Source organism: Grampus griseus, assembly GCF_964374135.1.
Source record: "Grampus griseus genome assembly, chromosome: 7".
Taxonomy (NCBI): Eukaryota; Metazoa; Chordata; class Mammalia; order Artiodactyla; family Delphinidae; genus Grampus; species Grampus griseus.
In genome coordinates, this window is record NC_139001.1 from 4,720,914 (window position 1) to 4,744,122 (window position 23,209).

Below are 23,209 nucleotides of genomic sequence, written 5' to 3' on the forward strand. Positions count from 1 at the left end.
TCTAATCACCCTTCCTACCTTCATGCCTTGTCTCCAGCTAAGTTCCTTCATTACCCATGCCACAAAGTTCCCCAGACACATGCCCTTCCCAGCCTTCACACACACGCTTCCCTTCTCTGTCATCAGAGAAGCCAAGAGAAGAGAGAGTTTCCAGCACGATGGAGCGGTCACTGGGCTCCCCATCGCTAAGAAGCAGATGGCGACGGGAACCATGCTGTACCTGGGGTGGACAGCGTGGGTGGCCAGGCACCGGATGAGAGCAGTGTCCGGGCAGTGCGGGGAGGGAGGACAGATCGGGACGGATCAAAGAGAAGGCACCTGGTGAGTAGCTGGAGACACTGAGTGTAGACAGGAGTCCCAGGAGGGTGTATGGAGAAGAAGGCTGAGAAGGGGCTGGAAGGGCAGAGGGCCACGGAGCCAGGATGGGAGATCCCGGAGCAGGCCTGTCTGCTGAACAGAGGGACCCAACGTCCGGAAGAATCTGACGGTACAGGAAGCAGACAGGGTGACTGCAGAGGCAGAGTCCTTTGGAAGTGAGAGGTGATGGGTCCAGAGGTGGAAGGAGCAACACTTCACAAGGGCAGGGACCATGCCCCCCAATCCCCTGGCCAGCAGGAAGCAGCACAGAGGCTGCAGCTCCAGGTGCAGCTGGGGCGTGGGGTTGGGAAGATGAGTATGCGCCTTCCCCTATTTCACTGGTGAGACTTAAAGAGGGTCATCAGGTGAGGGAGAAAGTGAAAGATTCAAGAGGAAAATTTTTGAAAGAGTCATTTTGAAAAATTATGCTCTATCATATTACTTTATGCTACTTTGTGTCAAAATTGTCCCAATTCCTGTGCTATACGGTAGGTCCTTATTAGTTATCCATTTTATATATAGTAGTGTGTATACTACCCAATACTCTGTAATGACCTATATGGGAAAACAATCTAAAAAAGAGTGGATATACGTATATGTAGAACTGATTCACTTTGCTGTACAGCAGAACGTAACACAACATTGCACATCAACTGGACTTCAATAAAGGTTAAAAAAAAAATTGTCGGGCTTCCCTGGTGGCGCAGTGGTTGAGAGTCTGCCTGCCGATGCAGGGGACACGGGTTCGTGCCCCGGTCTGGGAAGATCCCACATGCCGCGGAGCGGCTGGGCCCGTGAGCCACAACTACGGAGCCTGCGCGTCCGGAGCCTGTGCTCCGCAACGGGAGAGGCCACAGCAGTGAGAGGCCCGCGTACCGCAAAAAAAAAAAAAAATTGTCACAATTCTTTCCTGTAACTTTGACCCACTGTCCCGAGTTCAATTCCCTGGACGTACACAGGGTAAGGCTCCTATCTGTTACCTTGACCGCCATTCGCACGCAGTGTTCAGCCCCGACCCCAGCTCCAGAAGAGTGGATCTCAATCCCAGCTGCACCTTACAAGCCCCCTGGGAACATCTGGTGCGCAGGCTCCACCCCAGGGCCAAAGAAGCCCATCTCCAGCCCTTGGCCCCAGGAGCTAGTACTTTTGAAAAGCACCCTCCAGAGCAGGACCAGGGACGCCCCTGCCCCAGAGGCCCCTCCCACCTCCCAATTCCTCCATCCCTATCTCTGACGTGGGTTCCAGAGCCTTCTCTACATCCCCATCCACTGCTGTGAACAATCCCCATTTGCCAGTGTCCTTCTGGAAATGTGGTCCCACAAGAGAGACGCCTCCTTCTCTTAGGGCAGAGGAAGTCTCGACGGCATTTCGGCAGATGAGCTACACCCAGGTCAGCCTCGTCGAGGCAGGGTTCCCCATTCTACGTGTGCACGGTTGGCTGGCTGAATCTGAATGCAGGATGTTTATCTTAGTTTCACTTTGTTAGCCCCGACCCATTCTGTGGTCTCTGAATAGGGAGGATGCTGAGATGACGCCCGCCAATGTGTCGTCCGCGCGTCCTCAACACGGGCCGACGGTCAAGGCCACCCTGGGTCTCCCTCAGGCAGGCAGAGTTCTTGGGGCAGCTGAGCGTGGTGGTGCAAAGTACAGCACAGTGGAGGCTGAGACACAGCCTGAGACGGAATCCAGCCTTGGCCACCGGCCTGCTGCTACCTCTGTTTCCTCATCTCAAATGGGGATGGCACTAGCCCGCCTCTTCCGGGTCCTCGTGCCTGACAGGCAGGGAGTGCTGGATGGATGTCATGTGACATCATCACTGGTAGTAGCAGCAGAACTGCCATGGGGCTGGTACAACCCCCGCCTTCTGCCTTGGGGGACGGTCTGGGAAGCTGAGTTGAAAGTCTCGCTGCGGGCAAGGCACTGCTTGGGTTGGCTGTAGTCATTCTCTCAAGAAAGGAAACAGCCTCCCTTTTCTTTGGGAAGGATTATCATTTAATTCACGGTGGAGCACAGTGACGGTGGCTGCTAGGGTCCATAAAACACAAGTCTTCATTGTTCAGACCAGGGTTTCTGGACCTCGGCGCTACTGACTTTGGACCAGATGGTCCTCTGTCGTGCGGAGCTGCCCTGTGCACTGCAGGGCGTTCACAAGCTTCTCTGGCTTCACCCACTCGATTCCAGTAGGAAACCCCTCCAACTCCCTCAACTGTGACAACCTAAACTATCTCCAGACACTGCCACATGTCCCCAGGGGAGGGACACACAAAATCACCCCTGGGTGAGAACCACTGGTCTAGATGAAGATACCGAGGGCCAGAGAGACCAAAAGATATGGTCCAGGTACCGTAGCAACTGGCAACGGTATCCTGCTCTAACATCTGTTTAAAATGATTTCTAGACATTTGCCAGGCAGCAAGAGAATTGCTGGCCTGCAGGTATGCAATCTCCTGCTCCCGGTCTGATATGGGGGCAGCGTTTCCCCTAGTCAGCACCTGCTGCTAGAAATAGCTGTTAGGAAGGAACTGAGGAGGCAAAGTACAAAGTAACAACGTTCTGATTGGGAGGAAAAAAATACACCTTTTACCCCCTGCGGCCAGATACCCTAGGAAGCTTCTGCTTTCTCCTCGGTCCCATGCAGAGAAAGGGAAGCAGGTTCTGCCTGCAGAAGGGAACTGGGGTCATCCCTTTAATTAGGCCGACGAGCCTGGTGGGGGGAACAGACCGCAGCGGCCGAGACCCGGCGTGCCCAGCTTTGAGATGAGAGCCCACAGGTCCTTTAATACTGAGCTTAGCTGAAGGTTGATGACAACCCCCAGGGAATGGTTTCTGAATGCCAGCCAAGATTTGGGAGAAACAGATGAGAAAGGCAAAGTGCAGCAGAAGTGAGAGAAGGGAAAATGTCTACCTTCCCTTAAAAAGCAAGCTCTATGAAAAGATAAACAATTTTTATGATACGTTGTTTTAATACTAAGAATTCATTTCTCCTTTAAAAAAAATAACAGAGAGGAAAACTATAAGCTTTGGAATCAGAAAGACCTGGGTTTGAATTCTGGCTATTAAGAGTGTGGTCTTAAGATTCTCGACCTTTTGGAACCTCACTTATGAAACAGGGATAATGATTCTCAGGAAATGGGCATTAGATGTCAAGCTCCTGACACAGAGACGCAGCTGTACAAATTCAGACTCTACGTAAGATGGCCAAACAGGCACATGAAAAGATGCTCAACATCGCTAATTATTAGAGAAATGCAAATCAAAACTACAACGAGGTATTAACCCACACCAGTCAGAATGCCCATCATCAAAAAATCTACAAACAATAAATGCTGGAGAGGGTGTGGAGAAAAGGGAACCCTCCTCCACTGATGGTGGGAATGTAAATTGGTGCAGCCACTATGGGGAACAGTATGGAGATTCCTTAAAAAAACGAAAAATACAGCTACCGTATGATCCTGCAATCCCACTCCTGGGCATATATCCAGAGAAAACTCTAATTTGAAAAGATAAATGCACCCCCAATGTTCACAGCAGCACTATTTACAATAGCCAAGACATGGAAGCAACCTAAATGTCCATTGACAGATGAATGGATAAAGATGTGGTATACATATAAATGGAATATTACTCAGTTACAAAAAGAATGAAGTAATACCATTTGCAAAAACGTGGATGGACCTAGAAAATATCACACTAAGTGAAGTAAGTCAGATAAAAACAAATATCGTATGATATAACTTACAGGTGGAATCCACAAAAACGCTACGGCTGAATTTATTTAGAAAACAGACAGACTCACAGACATAGGAAACAAACTTATGGTTATCAAAGGGGAAACAGGGAGTATAAATTAGGAATTTGGGATTAATAGATACATACTACTGTACATAAAATAGGTAGCCAACAAGGACCTACTGTAGAGCACAGGAAACTACATTCAGTATCTCGTAATAACCTATAATGGAAAACAATCCAAAAAAGAATAGATATATATGTATAACTGAATCACTCTGCTGTACACCTGAAACTAACACAATATTGCAAATCAACTATACTTGAATTAAAAAGGAAAAAAAAAAAAGTGAGCTGTAGTGTCACACTACCGCCACCTGCTGGTCACATGATAAAATTGTTAGCATAGAATCCAAGAAGAGAAAAAAAAAGTGCTCAAGCTGTAAAAATTAAAATTAATGAACTGACAGTAAACCTTCCCAGAACCCAAAGTTACGGCATGCTCTCTGTAATCTCAAATGCAGGGCTGCCTGCCCCTCCTGGGGCTGGCTCTATGAGAAAGGAGAAACCAAAGGAAGTGCAGGACACAACGACAAGAGCTGAAACCTGTGTTTCTAACTTCTACCATTAAAACAAGCCTTGTAAAAAATGTCCATGACGACAAAAAATATTTAAAAGTTAGCAAAAATGCAAGCGCTTCAGATTCAAGATTGGCTGTCTAATAACCATAGATTCTGGTGGGAAGATGTGTGGTTAAATGGTTAGAAGGAAATGGGCACACACACACCTTCCATGTGGAGGAGTGAAAGATGGGTATGGTTTTTATACTTGGGGCTGACAAGGCTGGACGGTGGCCCGGTGGAGGCAGGTGGAAGTGAAATGTTCAAGAGTCATCTGAAGCAGTGCAGTACTGCCGGTGATGGGCAGCCAGGGTGGCAGAAGACTAACTCTTGGAATGAAGCAATCAGAGATGGGGTGGAGCCATCAGAACAACCTGACAGTCAAGAGGGGTGGGGAGTTTGGCTGCCACGGCAACGGCCACCACTGAGACCCTCGGCCCACAGCTGGCAGTCACAGGAGATGGTGTGGCAGGCTGCCAGGCTTGCCGAGACACGCAGGACCCCTCGCAGATGGATGCACAGGGTTCACGGCATTGGCTCGGGCCCTCAGCACAGGTGGGATGCACCCGAAAATGCATTTTGCCTCGGAGCAAGATATGACAACTAAGTATACTACAAATGACCCCCCCGGGGTCCCCTGCCACCCACAGTCATGCTAACTCTTGGCTAGCACTTCTAGAGAAAATTACCTATAGAGAAATGCTTAATCAAAAAATCACAGGCTCCCAATGAAATTGCAGAGAATTCTCAGCCAATAGTTGTTGCAGAGATAATTGTTCTGAATCTATCAATAAAGCTGAGCTGCCCCTTCATTGACTGCAAACACCAATTTCTTTCACCCAGGATTATAAGTTGGTGTTCACAGGCTCACTCCTGCCATTACCGTGATAAACAGCTGAAACCACAACAGGGTCTGACATGTAGATCAATTCTGGGTCCATAAAGAATCTACACAAGAGGTTCCAGGACAGGAATTTACAGCCACCAGTTTTTATTCTCTCTTGCTGCAAAAATTACTTCTGTCAAACACTTAGGAGAGTGAGGAAAAATGTAAAAAAATTAATTTTTCATGTACTACGGGAACAGCCTTTTTCAACGCAGAAGCTCAAGATGAATACGTTTCTGCATTTAAAAAATTACGCTGAGCAGCCTGTGGTGCTTAGCTGGAGTGGGACCCAAGCCTCTGTGCTGCAAGCCGGCAGACAGCGATCTGAAACCCTGAGCTGAGCTGTCTGCATTTCCTCTAAGGGCAGATGCGGGTCTCACGTTAGCAACGCCAAATTATATTAGACATCTAATTTTAAACCTCAGGTACTTAAATGTAAAACCTTACAGCAGTAATAGTCATAAAGCAGTGGGGCATTGCATTTCACAGAATGGATTCTTCTTTCTTCCCCCCTTAATTTAACCAGAACCTCCTGTTTTGTAGTTTCACACACCACAAAGTCATCTATCTAATTAGGAGTTGCTCACAGCTGCTTAAAAGACAGAAACCCCCAGGGTACCTGTGCGTCTAAAGGGGAAGACTTTACAGAGTTCTCTGGAGCCAAAGTCTTAATTTAGTGTGGACAAGGGGGCAGGGAAAAATGGAACCCCAACGTCATGTATTATCATGTACAATAAAAATGTGGGACAATGGGAAGGCATATTCACCAACACATGGTCATTTGGATTCAAAAGCTGCTTACTTCTCCCTGTCCCTGCTGCTAGCACAGTGTAAGCTTTTTTATGACCCTGACATCCAAACCAGAGACTGGGGTGAGGGAGAGAAAATGATTAAAAAAAAAAAAAAAAAAGAGGGTGGAGTTTGTATTTCACTGCGACGTAAAGAGAAAAAGCATGACAGAGAGCTCTTAATCACTGTTTGTTTCTTTTGTGATTATTTTCCAAGCATGGCAGGGAACGTGGATGCCCAAGTTGAGGTCTTGAAATCCATTCATAAATGTGTTTTCTTGAAGTCAGCTGTCAGATCCTGTGCCCTGATTTTACTAACAACTGCTTGGCGTCTGGCAGGATGGTACTAACGGGAGGGAAGCCAGGACGTTACTCTGGCCGCAGGCAGACAGGGCTACTCCACACGCAGGCAGACCCGAATGGCCCAGGATTCTTGACGACGTGCACTCTGACCCAGGAAGTCTTGCTGGAGCCTGGGACTCTGCATTTCTAGGAAACTCCCAGGGGCTGTCAGATACCAGTCAGTCTGTGGACCACACTCAGAAGCAAGGATTTCGAGCAATGGTTCTCAAACTTCAGCATGCAGCATCATTCCGTGGAGGGTTTGCTGCCACAAAGGTTGCTGGGCCCCACCCCTGAGTTTCAGATTCAGTGGGTCTGGGATGGGACTTACGAATCTGCATTTCTAACCAGTTCCCAGGGGATGCTGCCACCACAGGTCTGGGAAACATATCTTGAGAAGTGCTGACGTAGACTCTAAGGCCTAGAATCAGGCCACCTGGGTTCACATCCCAGCCTTACCAGGACGTGACTCTGGACAAGCAGTATTGAACCCTTCTGTACCAGAGTCTCCCCACCTGGAAAATGGAGCTAAGAGCAGTATCCACTCCACGGGGATCAAATGCCCTCAATAAATATTAGCTCTCGTTATCATTACTACTGTTTCTCTTTTCAATCATATCTTGGGTGTGACATACCAGCCATCCTCCAAAAATACAGGCGTCAAGGAAGATGCCTGAGAAACTATAGGAATCTTACTTCTGTACAACATTCCGTTTTCTCTCTGGATCTTTGCTATTTAAAATGTCAGCTGTAAGCCTTAAAATAAGATGCTAATTAATTGTGCGATTCTGACCCGTTAATACTCATCTCTCTTCTTCCTCTCTGTCCTCATTTTCCTGTATCCCAACTAATACCTTGCACTTCCTTGTGGCCCCTCGACTGTTCCATGTTGCCCTTTCCTCCTCTTCAAGTCTCTGTCCAAACTGCCTCCATGTTTAGAACAACTTCCTCCTGTGGTTTTGCACACACACAATCCATCTGGTTCTTGAAACGCTGCTCAAGTTTCAGTCTCTTTGGGAAATTTTCCTTGATTAACTCTCTCCATCCTTAAACTACCTGCACAATTTCACCCCGGGCTTTCTCCATCCACATCCCGCAGTAGGCTCGGAGGGCACAGACTGGCTTCTCATCTCCTGTGTTCACGGTTCAAGCTCTGGGGCATCAGGAAGCCTAGCTAGTCTAGTCTTTCACAAACACACAATGTGATAGAACAATGGCTACCCGGTGCATTGGCATGTGAGAAATCGATTTGTAAATTTAAAAACAGCGTTCACCCGTAGGCAACCTCAGTCATACAGGTACTTTTTATAAATATGCCCGTACGGACCAATACGATCACCTTCCGTGGGAAGAGGCTTCTCAGCAAGTCAAGGGTCTGGCACTCACGGAGTCCCTGATGTGACGGTGTGGAGGTGCCCTGGCATACACACATGACCAGATGCAAAGAGCTCTCGGGTAGAGGGGAAGTTAGCTAGGGAGTCTTTATCAAAGAGATAATTATGCGAATGGAATATCTGTCAAGTGTGGGTTTTAGGTTAATAGGCTGCTTCCAATGCTCTTTCTGGAGGAATATTCTGAGTGTGGGGGGAGGCAAAGACTTGGGGTGAGGATCTTGCTTAGGAACTTGTTCTTCTATCCCCTCCCCAAATATAACTCCTACGGCGCATAAGGAACAGAACCTAGAGACCGCCGCCCTCATCAGGTGTGGTGGTGACTCAGCAGTTCTCACTCACAAGAGGAAAGCTTTAGAAAGGGTGCTGCCGGGCAAAGCAGCGTGTGCACCAGGCCGGGAAGAGCCAGCTGATGACTCCTGCCCCCCTCAAATGTGGGAGCGCACCTTCTCAGAGGGTGCCGGAATGAACCCACTCAGACAGTAAGGGTAATGCTCGTCGAAAAACGGCTGCATTTCCAAGTATTTGATAATGCAATTAAGCATGTGAACTGCTTGCCCCCTAAAAAAAGTAACCATGGCAACCACGGCAGATGCTCAGTGACAGAAGCCACAGATGGACACTGCCCTACATACCTACTGACCACGCAAGGGAGAGAAGGACACACCCATTTAAGATTAGAACACAGAGGCTTGCAGAGGTAAGGCCGCCTGTCAAGGCCACCTGCTCGGCAGGTCGGGGGCCTCTGCCTGGAGCACGGACGTGTCTGCTGAGGAGGCCCGCACCAGGCCTGCCGGGGTACCTGACGACTATGGACGCACAGCTGTCGCGTTACAAGGGAATAAACTGTAGGCGGTTCATTTATAATGACTTTAGCCTCTTCATTGAGCGTCTTAAGGTGCTGTCATGATTTCAGACGAAAGGTGGAAAGCCCAGTCCCTGAAGAGGCTGGAGACAGACGTTCGTTCTCTACCGAAGCATCCTGTTTTGTCTGAGGAAGGAGCCGGGAGCGTGCTGGGCACAGGGCAATGCCGTCCGTGCGCCCCAGGCCCGCGCCGCTGTGGCACCCGCTGGAGCTGCCTTTCGAGACCTCACTCCTCCTCCTTGGTTTGGAGATGCCTTTTCTTTAAGGCCTCTGCTCAGCAGTGTCTGATGGAGGAGCATGGAGTAACTAGAAATAAGATGATGTTTATCCAAAGCACACGTCCTGCTGCAGCAGCTCTGGGTCTACAGGGAAGACCTGATGCTGAATCTTTTAATTAGGACAAATTATGCTACTATTACTCTAAAACCCTGTCTGAGAGATGACACACTACAAGTGGGAATTCCTTTAAATACCGGTGAACAGGTCATAGACAAAACGCCACAGGCAAAGCATGTTGTGGTAAAGTGCAGCCTCAACGCTGCATAGTTCACGCACTCACACATTTGTCAAGATAGTTTCCAGCGTGCACATCTGTTTCCCTAGAAGCTGCCCACACTTTTAAAAAAAAAAAAAAAAAGGCAAGAGGGAAGACTCTCCAAAACTTAGATGATATACCAGGAATCTTGGAAAACGGATAAGGAGAATGAATTATGTGTTTTCCTTTGATGCAAAAACACTGCAAAGCCTAACCACATAAAAGGCACACTAATGATGGAAAGTGTAGGCCACCTCATGTAGGGAAGTGTGGTCAGGGGCATACCACCTGCAGTCGGGCCTCAGCCCTGCCTGCAGTCTCAGTTTCCAAATCTGTCAAGTGGGAACGAACATCTACTGCTCCCTGCACCAAAGAAGGTCACGAGATGCTGTGGGTGAGACAGCCGATCGAGGATAAAGTGCTCCACGGGCGGAAGGCGGGCCAGGCATCGTCGACAGGGTGGCCGCCCTCAGAGCGGAGCTCGGAGAGCTCGGGGCGTCACGTCCAGCCCCTGGCTTACAACCGAGGACCGCGAGGTGGCCGCAGGTCCGTGGGGCTGTGCCCTCTCTTACCACTGCTGATGGCTGAGTTTGCAATGACCGTAGCCTCGCTCCACTGGTCGGCACTGGAGACAGAGTAGGACCGTTGCTGCATGCCGTCCGGTCGGCTGTTGAAGGAGCCCAGGCTGACGCCGCTCGCCATCTGAGACCCAGGCGCACTAGTGACATTCCCTAGGAATAAACAAGTCAGGTGAACACCAGCGCGCACTGCACACCCGAACCGGCACGAGTTAGTCTAGGGGCTTAGACGCCTGCGCACCGTGGACCTGACACCGAGAGCAGCCGGCGTCCCGATACAGGGCAAGTGGAAGCATCACATGAAACCATGTTCCAGAGGAAAATAGGGTGAAGCAGGTCTTATGGTGCTTGACAAAGGAACCCGATGCTTCCGATGGCTACACCCACCACAGTCCAAGACAAAGATGCACACCACCACCGCCGCCATCTCTAGACGGAGTAGCGGTGAAGACAAAAGACCCACTTTTGGGAAAAGCGATATTCCTGGCAGGCCAGCGAGCCGGGCACTGAGGAGCCCTGCTGCATCCACACATCAATGGAAATGAAATGATCACCAGTCGGGGGTCAACTGTCTGATGCCAGAGGATTACTTTCGCGGGGAAGCTATACTTTATGATCAACACAAACGGAAGTTGTCAGATGCGACATCGCTGGAAACGCAGACTCTTAAACCAGGTAAGTTTACTCTTAACCTTGAGAAGACCGCGCAGAGGAAAACTAACCTTAGCAACTTCACAGCACGCACACAGACTGCGAAGGAAAATGGTCCCATCGTACACGTAATGATTTGAATCAGTTGCTCAACATCAAAATGAATTATCATCTATCTGGTCACCCCAATTTTAGACTCAAAAACATAATTAAGTGCCTTTCTCCAAAGCTCAGCCAATCACACCTTGCTGCCAGTCAGTTCGTTTGTTAGATCTGTAGGCAGATCTTCAAAGGTATTAGGTTTCTTTTCTTAAACGTTCCTCCCATTGTTTTAGTTTGGAACCAATTAAGTTCAAAATTGTTTTCACAGAAGGTTTTCATAGCACAGGATTTTAAATACACAGACCAATTACCAGAATTACCCGTGGAGCTTTTTAAAAATAGAGGCTTCAAGAAATTCAAATTTCGATTCAGGAGGTCGGGGGATAGAGCTTGAGGGGATATGCATTTTCAAAGGGACTTCGGTGATTCTGGTGAGCAGCCGGAGGTAGGAACCAGGGCTCCACCACAAACACGGTCCTCACTGTAATCGCACACAGCGTCCGGAAGTGACAAAATCATCAGTGAAACACAAACGTGAGCCAATAGGACAAACAAGCGGTTAACGAACAGGAAGGATTTTGCTTTGAAAAATATATTTCTACCTTAAAAAATGATGCCGATTTTACGCTGCTGTGGGAACTGGGTACATTTTGAATGTCGTAAAAGTAAGTATTCCTAGGCAGGTTTACCGGATTCCAGAAAAAAAGCCAGAAGTACCACCTAAGAGAGGAAGAATGGGAGCCCATGTATCTTCCCAAGTGCGGGCCTCATAGCAGAAGCAGCTGCACCGCCTGGGAGCGTCTTCGAAAGGCAGGCTCCCTGGCCTCATCCCCGCCCCTGCTTTTTTTTTTGGCGGTACGCGGGCCTCTCACTGTTGTGGCCTCTCCCGTTGCGGAGCACAGGTTCCGGACGCGCAGGCTCAGTGGCCACGGCTCACGGGCCCAGCCGCTCCGCGGCATGTGGGATCTTCCCGGATCGGGGCACGAACCCGTGTCCCCTGCATCGGCAGGCGGACTCTCAACCACTGCGCCACCAGGGAAGCCCGCCCCTGCTTTTTAATAAGAGCCCCAGGTGACATGTGCACACGTAAAAATATGAGTGGGCCTGCAGGAGAGCTCTGATTGATTTAAAAACCAAACACTTAAACCAGAAAATAACCATGGACACGAAACAAAAACTACAACGAAAGCTCTTCCCTGCCGCGGACCCCTGAGATCGAAGATGCTCCCGGGAAGGGCACCCGCCCTGGCTCCTCTGCTGAGCTGCAGAGGGTCTTGAGCCAGTTTCCCGTCTCCCTCCCAACTCTGATGTTCTGATTTTAGGACCTGTCCGAGCCCTAAAAACGTGGAAACTCATGCATCCTGAATGGCAGCGTCAGCCAGAGCTGGCGCCCGCTCCAGCACCGGTCCTCAGCAGCCTGGGTAGCAGGGCCAGGTGTGTAGCATCTCACAGGTACAGAGTAGCCAAGCCTCAGAGAGGCAGCGCTAAGGGACACACCACACGCTCCTCCGGGTTTTCTCCACGTGTCATCCATCATTTAGGGCGCCCTGGAGCTGTCTGCGGGGTGCGCTTCTCCTCGGCCAGATCCCTGTACAATAGGGCACTGGAACAGCCGGACGGCATATGCCCCGCAGCTGACCAGGCGTACCTGTCGGGCAGCATGGCAGGGTCTCCTCCTGACCCTGTGCTGACACCCGCGTCTGCCATCACCTTCTCCCCACACCCTCTATGCCCTGCTCCCTTCTGAGGAGGGCACCTGTTGGGTTACCTCTGGCTCCCAGCTGGGCTGAACGAGGGGGAGGCACAGGAGTGTGAAGTGGGGATGTGCACCCCTGGCCCCCCTCCCTGAGCGGGCGCCCTGGGCTAGCTGTCCCTTCGCTGGAGGCTTGCCTGGGTCCGTGGTGGTCCTGGTGCCACTCTGCCAGCCCTGGTGCCTGTACTACCTCCCGGCTTCTCTCTGCCCACACCTCTGTCCCTTTGCAAAGAAACCCTTCTGAGCAGGAGGGTGTGGGCCTCTGCCTTCCCTTCCCTGTGGACTCTGGTCCCACACGCCCACCATGTAAGAGGGGTTCACAACTCCTCCTGAGGCTCTGAGGCCCCTTCCACTTTCACCACATGAATTCATAAAAACGCTAACATTAAGGGACTTCCCTGGTGGCACAGGGGTTAAGAATCCACCTGCCAATGCAGGGGACAGGGGTTCTAGCCCTGGCCCGGGAAGATCCCACATGCCGCAGAGAGACTAAGCCTGTGCACCACAACTACTGAGCCTGTGCGCCTAGAGCCCGTGAGCCACAACTACTGAGCCCGCGTGCCACAACTACTGAGCCCGTGTGCCACAACTACTGAGCCCACGTGCCACAACTACTGAGCCCGCGTGCCACAACTACTGAGCCCATGAGCCACAACTACTGAGCCCACGTGCCACAACTACTGAGCCTGTGCGCCTAGAGCCCGTGCTCTGCAACAAGAGAAGCCACCGCAATGAGAAGCACACGTACTGCAACGAAGAGTAGCCCCTGCTCGCCGCAACTAGAGAAAGCCCACGCGCAGCAAGAGACCCAATGCAGCCAAAAATAAGTAAGTACATAAATAAATAGATAAAAACTAATTGTATAAAAAAAGAGCTTTATTTTAAAAAAAAGCTAACATTTTTATGGTGGGTGGAAGGAAAAGGAAGTGATGGAAAGAGAATAGGAGAAAAAGTACAATGAGAAGCTGCATGTGGGCTGCGACCCCACTCTGAGCCGGGCCCCCTGAGCCCGTGCTGCCCACGGGGACACCTACTGTTTGGTGCGCAGGTCAGGGGGATGATTCCTTCCTCCCTTCAGCGCTCATCTGTACCCCTGACGAGTCGTTATCAAGGGTGGGATTTGTCCACAAAACCTCATTTCATACCACCTGTAGGCACACAAGGCAAAACACCTGAAAAACCAAAAACAAATTCACCATCCATCCGCCTTTGGGCAGATGAGTCCAGCAGTGCCCCTTTCCTTGTTCACTCTGTCTGGGGTGTGGCTCCGAGGACGACCAGCCCCAGACCCTCCTGACATACTCCAGTCAAAAGGCGGAGAGGATTATCTTAGTGCGTCCAGCACTGACCACTTGGTGCCAAAGTCCAGGAATAAGTAGCCACAGGCACTCAGGACAGCCAAGTCCATCTGAGCTCTGGGTCAGGGACGCAGGAAACATTCCAACAGAGACACTGGATAAAGAGGTAGTCTTAGGATGACAAGTCCTTCATCTGAAGGCTAAACGTCTACCAGGGAAAGAGTAGATTCCTTAAAATGTACAAGCTAATGAAAAACTATGTGATGCTGACCATACAATCTGGTTTCTAAACTTCCAGCTGTTTGTCGAATGGAATTTGCAGCACATTAAGCTGCTGGTGGTTCCACTCTGGGGTGTAGCTCCTGAGGGGGCCCCCAAGGAACCAAACTGAGATCTCTGGGGTAAAGGAACTCCTGTCAAGGCTGTGTGGTCCTGGTGTCTGATTGCAGAATCCGTACGAAACCCAAAACAGCTGCATGGAATTATTCCGAAAGCCCACCCTGAGGGCCTTCCAGCTGGCGAGGGTCTTCTTATCCCAAACACACCCAATTCCCAATTGTCAGACTAAACAGAGACACCACAACGCCATGACTGAATTTTGACCGAATGAATGTGTGTACATGGACACGTGGTTATGGAAGTAAAACTTTAAAACAGATCCATAATCTTGGGGCCTGGCGTCTGGGTTGAGCTCAAAGATGTGTTTTTGCTGAGGGGGAAATGATTTCTTTTTTAAGTGGAATTAAATTTGGGAGTGTGCATCTAAAAATCTGTGGTTTCTGGCATTGTTGGAAAAATAAGAATATGTGGCAGCCATGGGCCTATGTTTATGCTCAGAAACAGTCAGTTGACTCCATGCCTCGAATCTGTCTGGGTTGTGTCTGAATCTACACGGCAAGAAGCCAGGGCCCACACCAGCTCTCCTACCCCCCCAAATTCACTCAATTACCTGCCTGCCTAGTTCCTGATCTTTGGTGACCACGAGTTACAAAATCTTCCAAAAATATACAGAGGCCGATTCTCATTTCAGAAGGAAAACATGTCTCATTTTCTCTCAAGAGAGTAAATCGCTTTTTTATACATGCCCATTCGCTTTAATTTCAATTAAAATGTTTCTGAAAATCAAATAATAAAAGATCAACTAATTGTGACGTAAGGAAACAAAAAAAATTGTGAAGGGTAAGAAATATCGTTTCTGCCCTAAATATGTATACTTCGGAGTTCCACAAACAGGTGCTTGCCTGTAAATGTGACTGCATAAAGACACACGTTCCAACTCTGAGGCAAACCAGTGGTCCGCAGGCTTGGTCACGACACTGTGAAAGTAGCCTTGCTGGCTTAACGTGGCTCATGACACATCTTGGCCCAAGCATGAGCAGTCTTGGGCCAGTGGTCATATTTTGAGGCCTTTCTACTTTGAGTAAATCCTTCAGTCAAAGCAACCAACTACCCTCCAACTGTTTCATGAATATCTTTAGTAACTGTACAGAGTTAAAATCTAATGATAGTATTTTATGTCATAATTTCTGATGCTTATTTTCAAATGCATGCACGCACACACACACCCAACAGAGGCTAGTGCACAAGTTCATTTCTGTTCCTGAATGAACCTAACTAACTGGTCAAGTAATACTGACCTGTCCCTGCTTCTGCCCTACGTGTTAGCACTCAGGGAGTGTTCACCACTTTTGAAAACACCTCTAAGCATATAAGGAGATGCTAAGTTTCAAATCAGCTTCTCTCCTCTCAGAGTACTCAAGGGTGACCTCTCTCATCGAATGGCAACTCATTTCACATTAATAAGTTATTAATTAAGGCTGTGGATCTGGAGTTCTCACTTGTGACTTATCTGATTCCCTGAGAGCGAAGGGTCTTAAAATCAAGACCACCTGCGATCAAGTGATGCCTAAACACTGTTCTAAGGGCAGTCAGGGTCAGCCTGAAGTGAGGCAGAGGCCTCGGCGCCCGGTGATCAAGAGAAGAGCTGGGGATCTAAAGCCCAAATGGCCCACAGCGATCCACAGAAACACCTCGCTCTGGGCGGGGTGGCTGCCATGTTGATTAGCTAATCACCGCAGGGGCACACGGTCTGAGAGGAGCCCTGCCCGACCAGGGCCCTGGTGATGCCCAGGGGAGAAAGACTGCTTCCTCTCCCAGGCAGCTGACCACCTAAACCGTATCTGTTTGCTACAGAATTTCAAGAAAACAAGACAAGAGGCTGGGGTCTCTCCAACGGGGGGGACTCAGAAGAGGGCTGGAACTTGCTGTCTTTCAGGCACGTCTGTGTTTCTCTAGAAAGAGGAGATTCCACAAGCCAGACTGGGATGTCCCCTCCCCTGGAGCACAGGGGGCAGGTCTGACAACTGGTTCTAGCTCGTTGAGCTCCGAGCAGACACAAGGCCTTAACAGGAGGCGGGTGGATACTCACCTCCCCGAGATGCGCACCAGGGCTATGCCTGCCTGTGGGTGGGAAGGGCACTTTTCATCTTTCCTTCCCTTCTCTCCCCTCATATCCCTGTCTTCCACCCTCCCTGGGCCTGAGCTCTCCCAGGAGACCCCCTCCCGCTGGTAGACCGGTCCATGGGTCCCTCATGGCATGGCACAAGGGGGTGGCAACTTCTTGTTCTGATGATCTTCTCAGGAATGTCTGTGCAGTGAACAGACTTGGCTGATGGAGAGACCGTCTTCCTCCAGAGGAGGGCGGATTTGTGTGCTGTCGGGATGATAACGTCATGTTTCAGGGCAAAGGCTGGGCAGGCGTGCCTGTACCCCATTACACAAGACTGGGGTTTCCTAAGCTTGGGGTTCCTCTCCTGTAATATGATGCACTGTGTATGCTGGTGTCACCTGGCCCCGAGAGAACTGGTGCACGACACTGCTGAGACTCTGGCCACTGCTACTGCTGTGAGTAACGAGCTGTCATCTGTCCTGACCCAGGGGTCTCACCATCCAGGAAACAGGCAGGCTGGCTGAACTTGTAGGGAGGGTAAACTCGGACCCTGCACGGTCCCGGCCACCAGTTCTAACACCGACCTACTTCTACCTTTCCTTGTCTCACTGCATGGAACCCCTGCTGTGCTGGGCACAATGAAGAAGACAGTCCCTGGACCAGCCACCGTCTGGTCCAGGAGAAGGTCTCAGACAAGCCCACAAGTGGCCAAAACGCAGGGCAAGGAACACAAGAGCCGTGAGAAGGTCAAAGAGGCAGGATAGCATGCCTGCTGGAAGCTGCAGGAGAAACTTCATGGAACTCTGCAGATTTATTTTAGACTTCGGAATGGGCCCATCTCTGTAAATAATAATATGGAAAGAGGCGACACTACCTAACACTATCCCTCTGGATTAAAATCACACCAACATAAACAGAGGAATGGATAAAGAAGATGTGGTGTACACACACACACACACACACACACACACACACACACAGAGGAATATTACTCAGCCATACAAAAGAATCACATTTTGCCATTTGCAGCAACATGGATGGACTTGGAGATCACTATGCTAAGTGAAATAAGTCAGACAGAGAAAGACAAATGCTATATGATATCACTTAATGTGGGATCTAAAATATACAACAAATTAGTGAATACAACAAAAAAAGAAGCAGACACACAGATACAGAGAACGAAGTAGCTGTTACAGGGCTGTGCTGCCTGTGGAGAGGGGAGAGGGGAGTAAGTGGTACAAACTATTAGGTATAAAATAAGCTACAAGGATATACTGCACAACACAGGGAATACAGCCAATATTTTATAGCAACTCTAAATGGAGTATAACCTTTAGGAATTGTGACTATATTGTACACCTGTAACTTATATAATATTGTACAGCAACTATACTGTAATAAAAAAAGTAAAAATAAAAAAAGGACAAAAAAATCACACAGACATGCAGAAACAACCCACCAGAACACATGTACAGGAATGTTCATGGCAGAATTATTGAGAACGGCTGAAACGTCCATCCACCCACCATGGGTACCTCACAGTAGAGCCACACCGGTAAGAATGAATGGCCTCTGACGTGGGCCACAACAGGACAGACACCACAGACAGCACGTGGATCCGAAGGAGACACACACGAGGGCTCCGCCTGTCCTGGTCCCACACAACCGTACGAGGGGTCAGACGCAACAGGCAAAGCCCATCTGCGGAGCGGGAAATGAGACGATGCTCACTCTCGTGTGTGTAGGGGCAGCTGCGAACAGTGATGCGATGGGGCCGGGGGCTTCCTGGGCTGCCGGCCACGTGCTGCGACTTGACTTATGTGCTGGTCACCCGTACACTTAGCTAGAACGTAGGATTTTGTAAGTGTATGTTAATCAATAAAATTTACCCCCCAACCCCCCCAAAACTCATTTGAATGGTTTGTGAATGCAGAGGTCAGATCAGGAAGTATGAGAACAAGTCACCAAGGAGCGAGGAGACGGCTTCACCGGTGTTACATCCCAAAGAGCGAGCGGCCCGGCCCTACGAGTGCGGCATGCTGGCACCCAGAGGGAGCGAGGCACAAAAGGACCCATTTGCTATTGTCTCAGTATTTTTTTGTCCCAAACAGTATCTGCGTTATGATGACATACGTGGCCGACTTCCTGGCCCATTCTGAACACAGGAGAGTGTGTCCTCAAAGACCCCCTCTACTATCAGCCGGCTGCCGGCCTTGCCGAGCAGGGGCCGCCGCATTAGGATGCTAATCCAGGGAGCCCCACGCCAGTGCCTTGATATGGAGATGCGTGTGCCCACTGGGCCGGCTGATTAGCGCAAGCTTCCAGGCGTCCAAAGCGCCAGATTCTTCCCAAAGAATAATTTTAGCTTTGCTTTTACATCCCTAAAGTGTAAGAGTTGATTTGAAAAGGTACTTACCTCCACCATATGCTATTTTTCTTTAAACCATTTGCATTTCAAAGCGAATATGGCATTTATAGCTGCCTGATCTCACACGAGCATGAAAAAGATGCTGGTTTTCTATTGAACAGGAATGTTTTCATCCTCCAAATGACATCGAAGGGAGAATTCCTCTTTTAAGCTATAGGCTTATTACATTAAAAACAGCCTATTCTGATTTTTAAAAATATACCCTAAAATAAGGCTTTTCATAGCATTTAAATAGAGATTCACCAACAATTTTTGTTTTTTTTTTTTTACAGAATTCTGCTCACTGCACATCCTGACTTTGGTCTGCCTTCAATAATGAGACTTGACCCTACCAAGGCTTCAACTAGGAAAACAATACTTGGCATTTGACTTGCTGGTGAAACAGCCTGGAAAAGGGCAGAATCGCTTGGTGATGGTGATAATGAAGTTCTTCGTACACTGAGAGTGGAGGAGAAAAACCCAAAGAAGATTCTATGAGCACGTGAGTGTGAAAGAGACATTTACGTCCATTGTGGGACTTCGTAATTTTTAAAAAAAATCATAATTACAGAAATAGGATTGATAGGAACTCACTCTTCCCCTCGAAGGCCTCACCCTCTGAAATAGCGATTGCTCTTATAGGCCCTTTTTCATTCCTATGTGGCTTCAAATGTTATAAAAACTCAGAGTTCAAGGCTACTGTGCAAACCTACAGCTACACCACGCCCCATTCCGAGTGCGGGTGGGAAAACCAGGTCTGCTGGAAGCAGGACTGGACGACCGAGGCTCTTCTAATGGCCACATCACTTCAAACTAGGCCTTCGCCATCTGTTCCGTCCTCTAATTATAAACCCAAAAATAATATAATTCACAACACTACCATAAAAAGTGAGATACAAATGATTTAAGTGCCTGTGAGGAGGGCCCATTCGCCTCACTATTTGCATTGGAAATCTGCCCTCCTTTTGGCAACCAGGATTTCAGGCTAAGAGGATTTTTTTCCCAAGGACATCTTCAGTAGCTTTTCTTAAAGATGTAACATTATGTAATACTTGTTTTGTAAACGTGTGCAATTCAACACATCTACTATTGAGATAGGAATCTTGTGTTTCTCAGAATGCTATGCATTTTTTTTTTTTTTGGTTATATGTTTTCTGCAGTATGCTTACCAGAGAAAAAAAGAACGTACAGAGTCCAGACCCAGTGGTAATGACACAGGTGATTACACTAAATGCAACACTGTGGCCACGCCCAGAATTGAAACTCCTGGAACTAGACAGTTCATGGTTATTTTTCCTAAACTGTAGAGATAGCTCCTTCTATTCTGATTTCTCCCTGCTCTAATGATGATGTCATGGGGAAAAAATGGGAGCATGTTTTGTTCTCTAAGTTACTGAAACTTACTTTGCAAGGTTATGCAGATACACAAATCATGTAAAACAGAAGTCTACCAAAATCCCACCTAATAGATCAACTCATTATTGAACATACGCATATATTTTTCTTAATTGTGACAACAGAAAAGATGTAATATTCTACAACACTTCTGTATTATGACTTCCCAGCCATTTCCCCATGTTGTTCCAAAACCTTCAAATAATTTCAGACATACAACATCTTACAGATTTAATGTAGATAACTTGCACTGCCATTTTCCTACATCTGCATAGTTTTGATTGCTTGCAATTTCTCATCATTATAAACAACACTGCAAAGGACATCTTCTACTTTTAGACTTTTCCTTAGGCTGACATCCCAGAAGAGTTATTATTGGGTTAAACAGCATTAACATCTTTCTGACTCGTGATATATGTTATTAATTAATTTTCTTAATGACCCGTGGGCTAAAAGAAGATGGAAGCTGGGCATCCTGAAAACAAGTCAGTTCAGAATCTGTAAGATGGATAGAACAGTAACAATGATGATAAAATGGAGATAATGATGATGATCATAATATGCCCCCTGTGGTTAATACAAGGACCAAATTACATAAAGCACTTCGCATACTGCAAAGCCTCTGAAGATAGTAGTTGTTATCAATTTTGCCAACAGTGAGTTGTCCTTTTCTCTACAGTTTAATTTTTTAGCAAAAATGGTGATACTGCTAATTTTGTTTGACTTTAAAATCTAATAAGTCTGGATGTTTCACTCCTGTTTCTCTCGTGGCGGTGTCTCTTCGTGTGTAAACTGCTCGGACTGTTTGCCTCCTATCTGTGTTTTGGTGTCCTAGTCATTCATCACTTCACATGAGCCCACACACTCATTCACCGATGGTGTTTCTTGAACACCTACTCCTGTATATGGACCAGTACAGCATTTAGCATTGGGACAACTCGGCAACACTCTTCCCACTCTTAGTCTCCCCAAATTCCAAAGGTAATGCCAAAGTCATCAGAAGTAGAGTTCATAAAAGGAAAGACAGAAAGGAAAGAAATCATGTGCTTGGGACATAACGCAAGCAATGGATGAATGAGATTACCTGACGGGCAAGGACAGGTGAGCTACAGTATCCATGGTCCTGCTTACATCCCATCCCTGGGATGCTGCTCCACCTTGGGGATGGATAGGATTTGGTGCTTGGTATAAATTAAGAAGAAAATATTAAGCACAATCAGAAGGTAAGTTCTGATATTTGGAAAGAGTTTAAATATTTATTGCTATGACAAAATCTGCTTTTTCCAGTTGGGTGTCCCAGCATTCATCACTGCAGAACGACACCTGCACTTCTCATCCTGCCCATTTATATCTATCTGCCTGAGGAACACTTGCTCCTACAGATTCTGAAGGTGTCTATGGAGACTGTCACCATAATGCTTACTTATGCACGTGATGCTTCCACAATGCTTACTTACCTACAAGCCATTTCTTGGTACGGGTTACATGAACAAGTTTATATGCAATACAGTTATAATGAGGTATTGTGACATTACACAAAAGGAGGCTAAAGCTAAGGAATTTTTAAGCAATAAAATATGAATATAGCACTCAAGTAATAATGTTTTCTAAAACAGAAAGTCCAAGATGCTCATATCATCTTCTCTCCTAGCTTCTTATTTGGTTCTATGCCCGCAACAACTTAATTCAATAGTTCAGTTTCCTCCTTTGCCACGAATAATAGTCCTGTCTTTAAAATATTCTTTCTCCTCCATCTGATACCTACAATAGGTGTGTTTCGCACAAAATTCAGTGTGACTTGACAGCACTGCTTTGAGGGAAGTCTTCCCTGGCTCTCACCGAATTTTATAAGCCGTTGCAGGGAGGCGGCCACACAGCCCCACCCCCAGAAGTGCTCCCTTGGATTTCTTCCTCTCCCATCCAGGCTTCATAGAACCATCTCTGAGGACGGAACAGAGAGAGCCTGTAGGGGCTGAGGGCACTGAGGAACTCCATGCTTGCAACTCTGATGATGTGAAGGGGAGCTGCTTGTCTGTGGGCCAGGATGTTTTGGGGTTTAACCACTCACTAGGAATATTCCAGAGAGAGAAGCGCGGTCTCTGTATGCATGGTTTCTCAAAATGCCAGGCCACAAGGTTTGGAGCTGGTACAACATCATGACTAAAACATCATCCATGACTTGGAAAAGTTCTCCTCTGCCAATGTGGGAATGATTATGGAGCAAGTGGGCCAACCACAGACTTGACCCTAGCACAGAAAGGCTCTAACCCAAGGCCCTGGTCCCAGCCGAGGCCCCGGCCAGCTACCTTGCTGAAGGCCGTTGGGTCAGTGAAAGCCGCCCTCTTTCCTAGAGCTCTCCCAGGGCTGACCATTTTCCCAATCTTGAAAGCATCATGTCAACAGCTGAAACACTATTCTTCACTGAACACACACATTTTTGAGATGGGGGAAAAGTTTCTAAAGCAACTTTTATTTACTTATCGGGATATCTGTTCCCATAGAGATGTATGGCTCGCTATCTCCCTCATCCTTCTACGTTTTTAACGGAAATCATCAAGGATTAACTTGCTTTTGTCAGTTCTTACACAAAAGAACACTCCATTTAGAGTTCAAATGATTGAAGACAGTCTCCTTAAACTGGAAGGCATGGCTTTGATTTATATGTGAACTGTACCCCAGTAATCTTGATCACGGAATGTTGCAATGGAGGAACCGTTATCTGAAAGCAAACAATACTTACTCTCAATATTTATCACTTACATCTCACATGATGGGCGATACTCAGGAATATTTACTTAATGCAAAAATAATTGCTAGGTCACGAAGCTAGGAGAGGACAACAAAGGAAGAGAAATAATGGTCTACGCCTCGAAGAGTTTACAATTTAATGATGGAAACAATGTAGCACACATTTGCCTAAATCTCAGTGGGAGAGTCGTCTAAACATAGAAACCACTAACAGTAAGAAGGCATTTCTCCTGAAAGCAGACGCCAAAACTCTTATAAAGAATCAAAGAACAACTTTAGAGCCATTTCATTTCAGATGTCACCAGCTTCTTC

The 23,209-nt window shown here is 47.8% G+C and overlaps 1 protein-coding gene across 5 annotated transcripts in view; it reads right to left on the bottom strand.

Annotated features, from left to right (window-relative positions):
• AGAP1 (ArfGAP with GTPase domain, ankyrin repeat and PH domain 1) overlaps positions 1-23,209 on the bottom strand; it is a gene marked incomplete at its 5' end in the record, with an annotated part of 560,328 nt that overhangs the window by 149,648 nt on the left and 387,471 nt on the right. The window contains one exon of one of the 5 annotated variants that reach the window (XM_082658105.1): positions 10,086-10,244. The exons of the other annotated variants lie outside the window; for them this stretch is intronic. Within the exon in view, the coding sequence (XP_082514231.1) occupies positions 10,086-10,244 (159 nt within the window). The remainder of the gene's footprint in view (positions 1-10,085; positions 10,245-23,209) is intronic. 5 annotated transcript variants of the gene reach the window in all.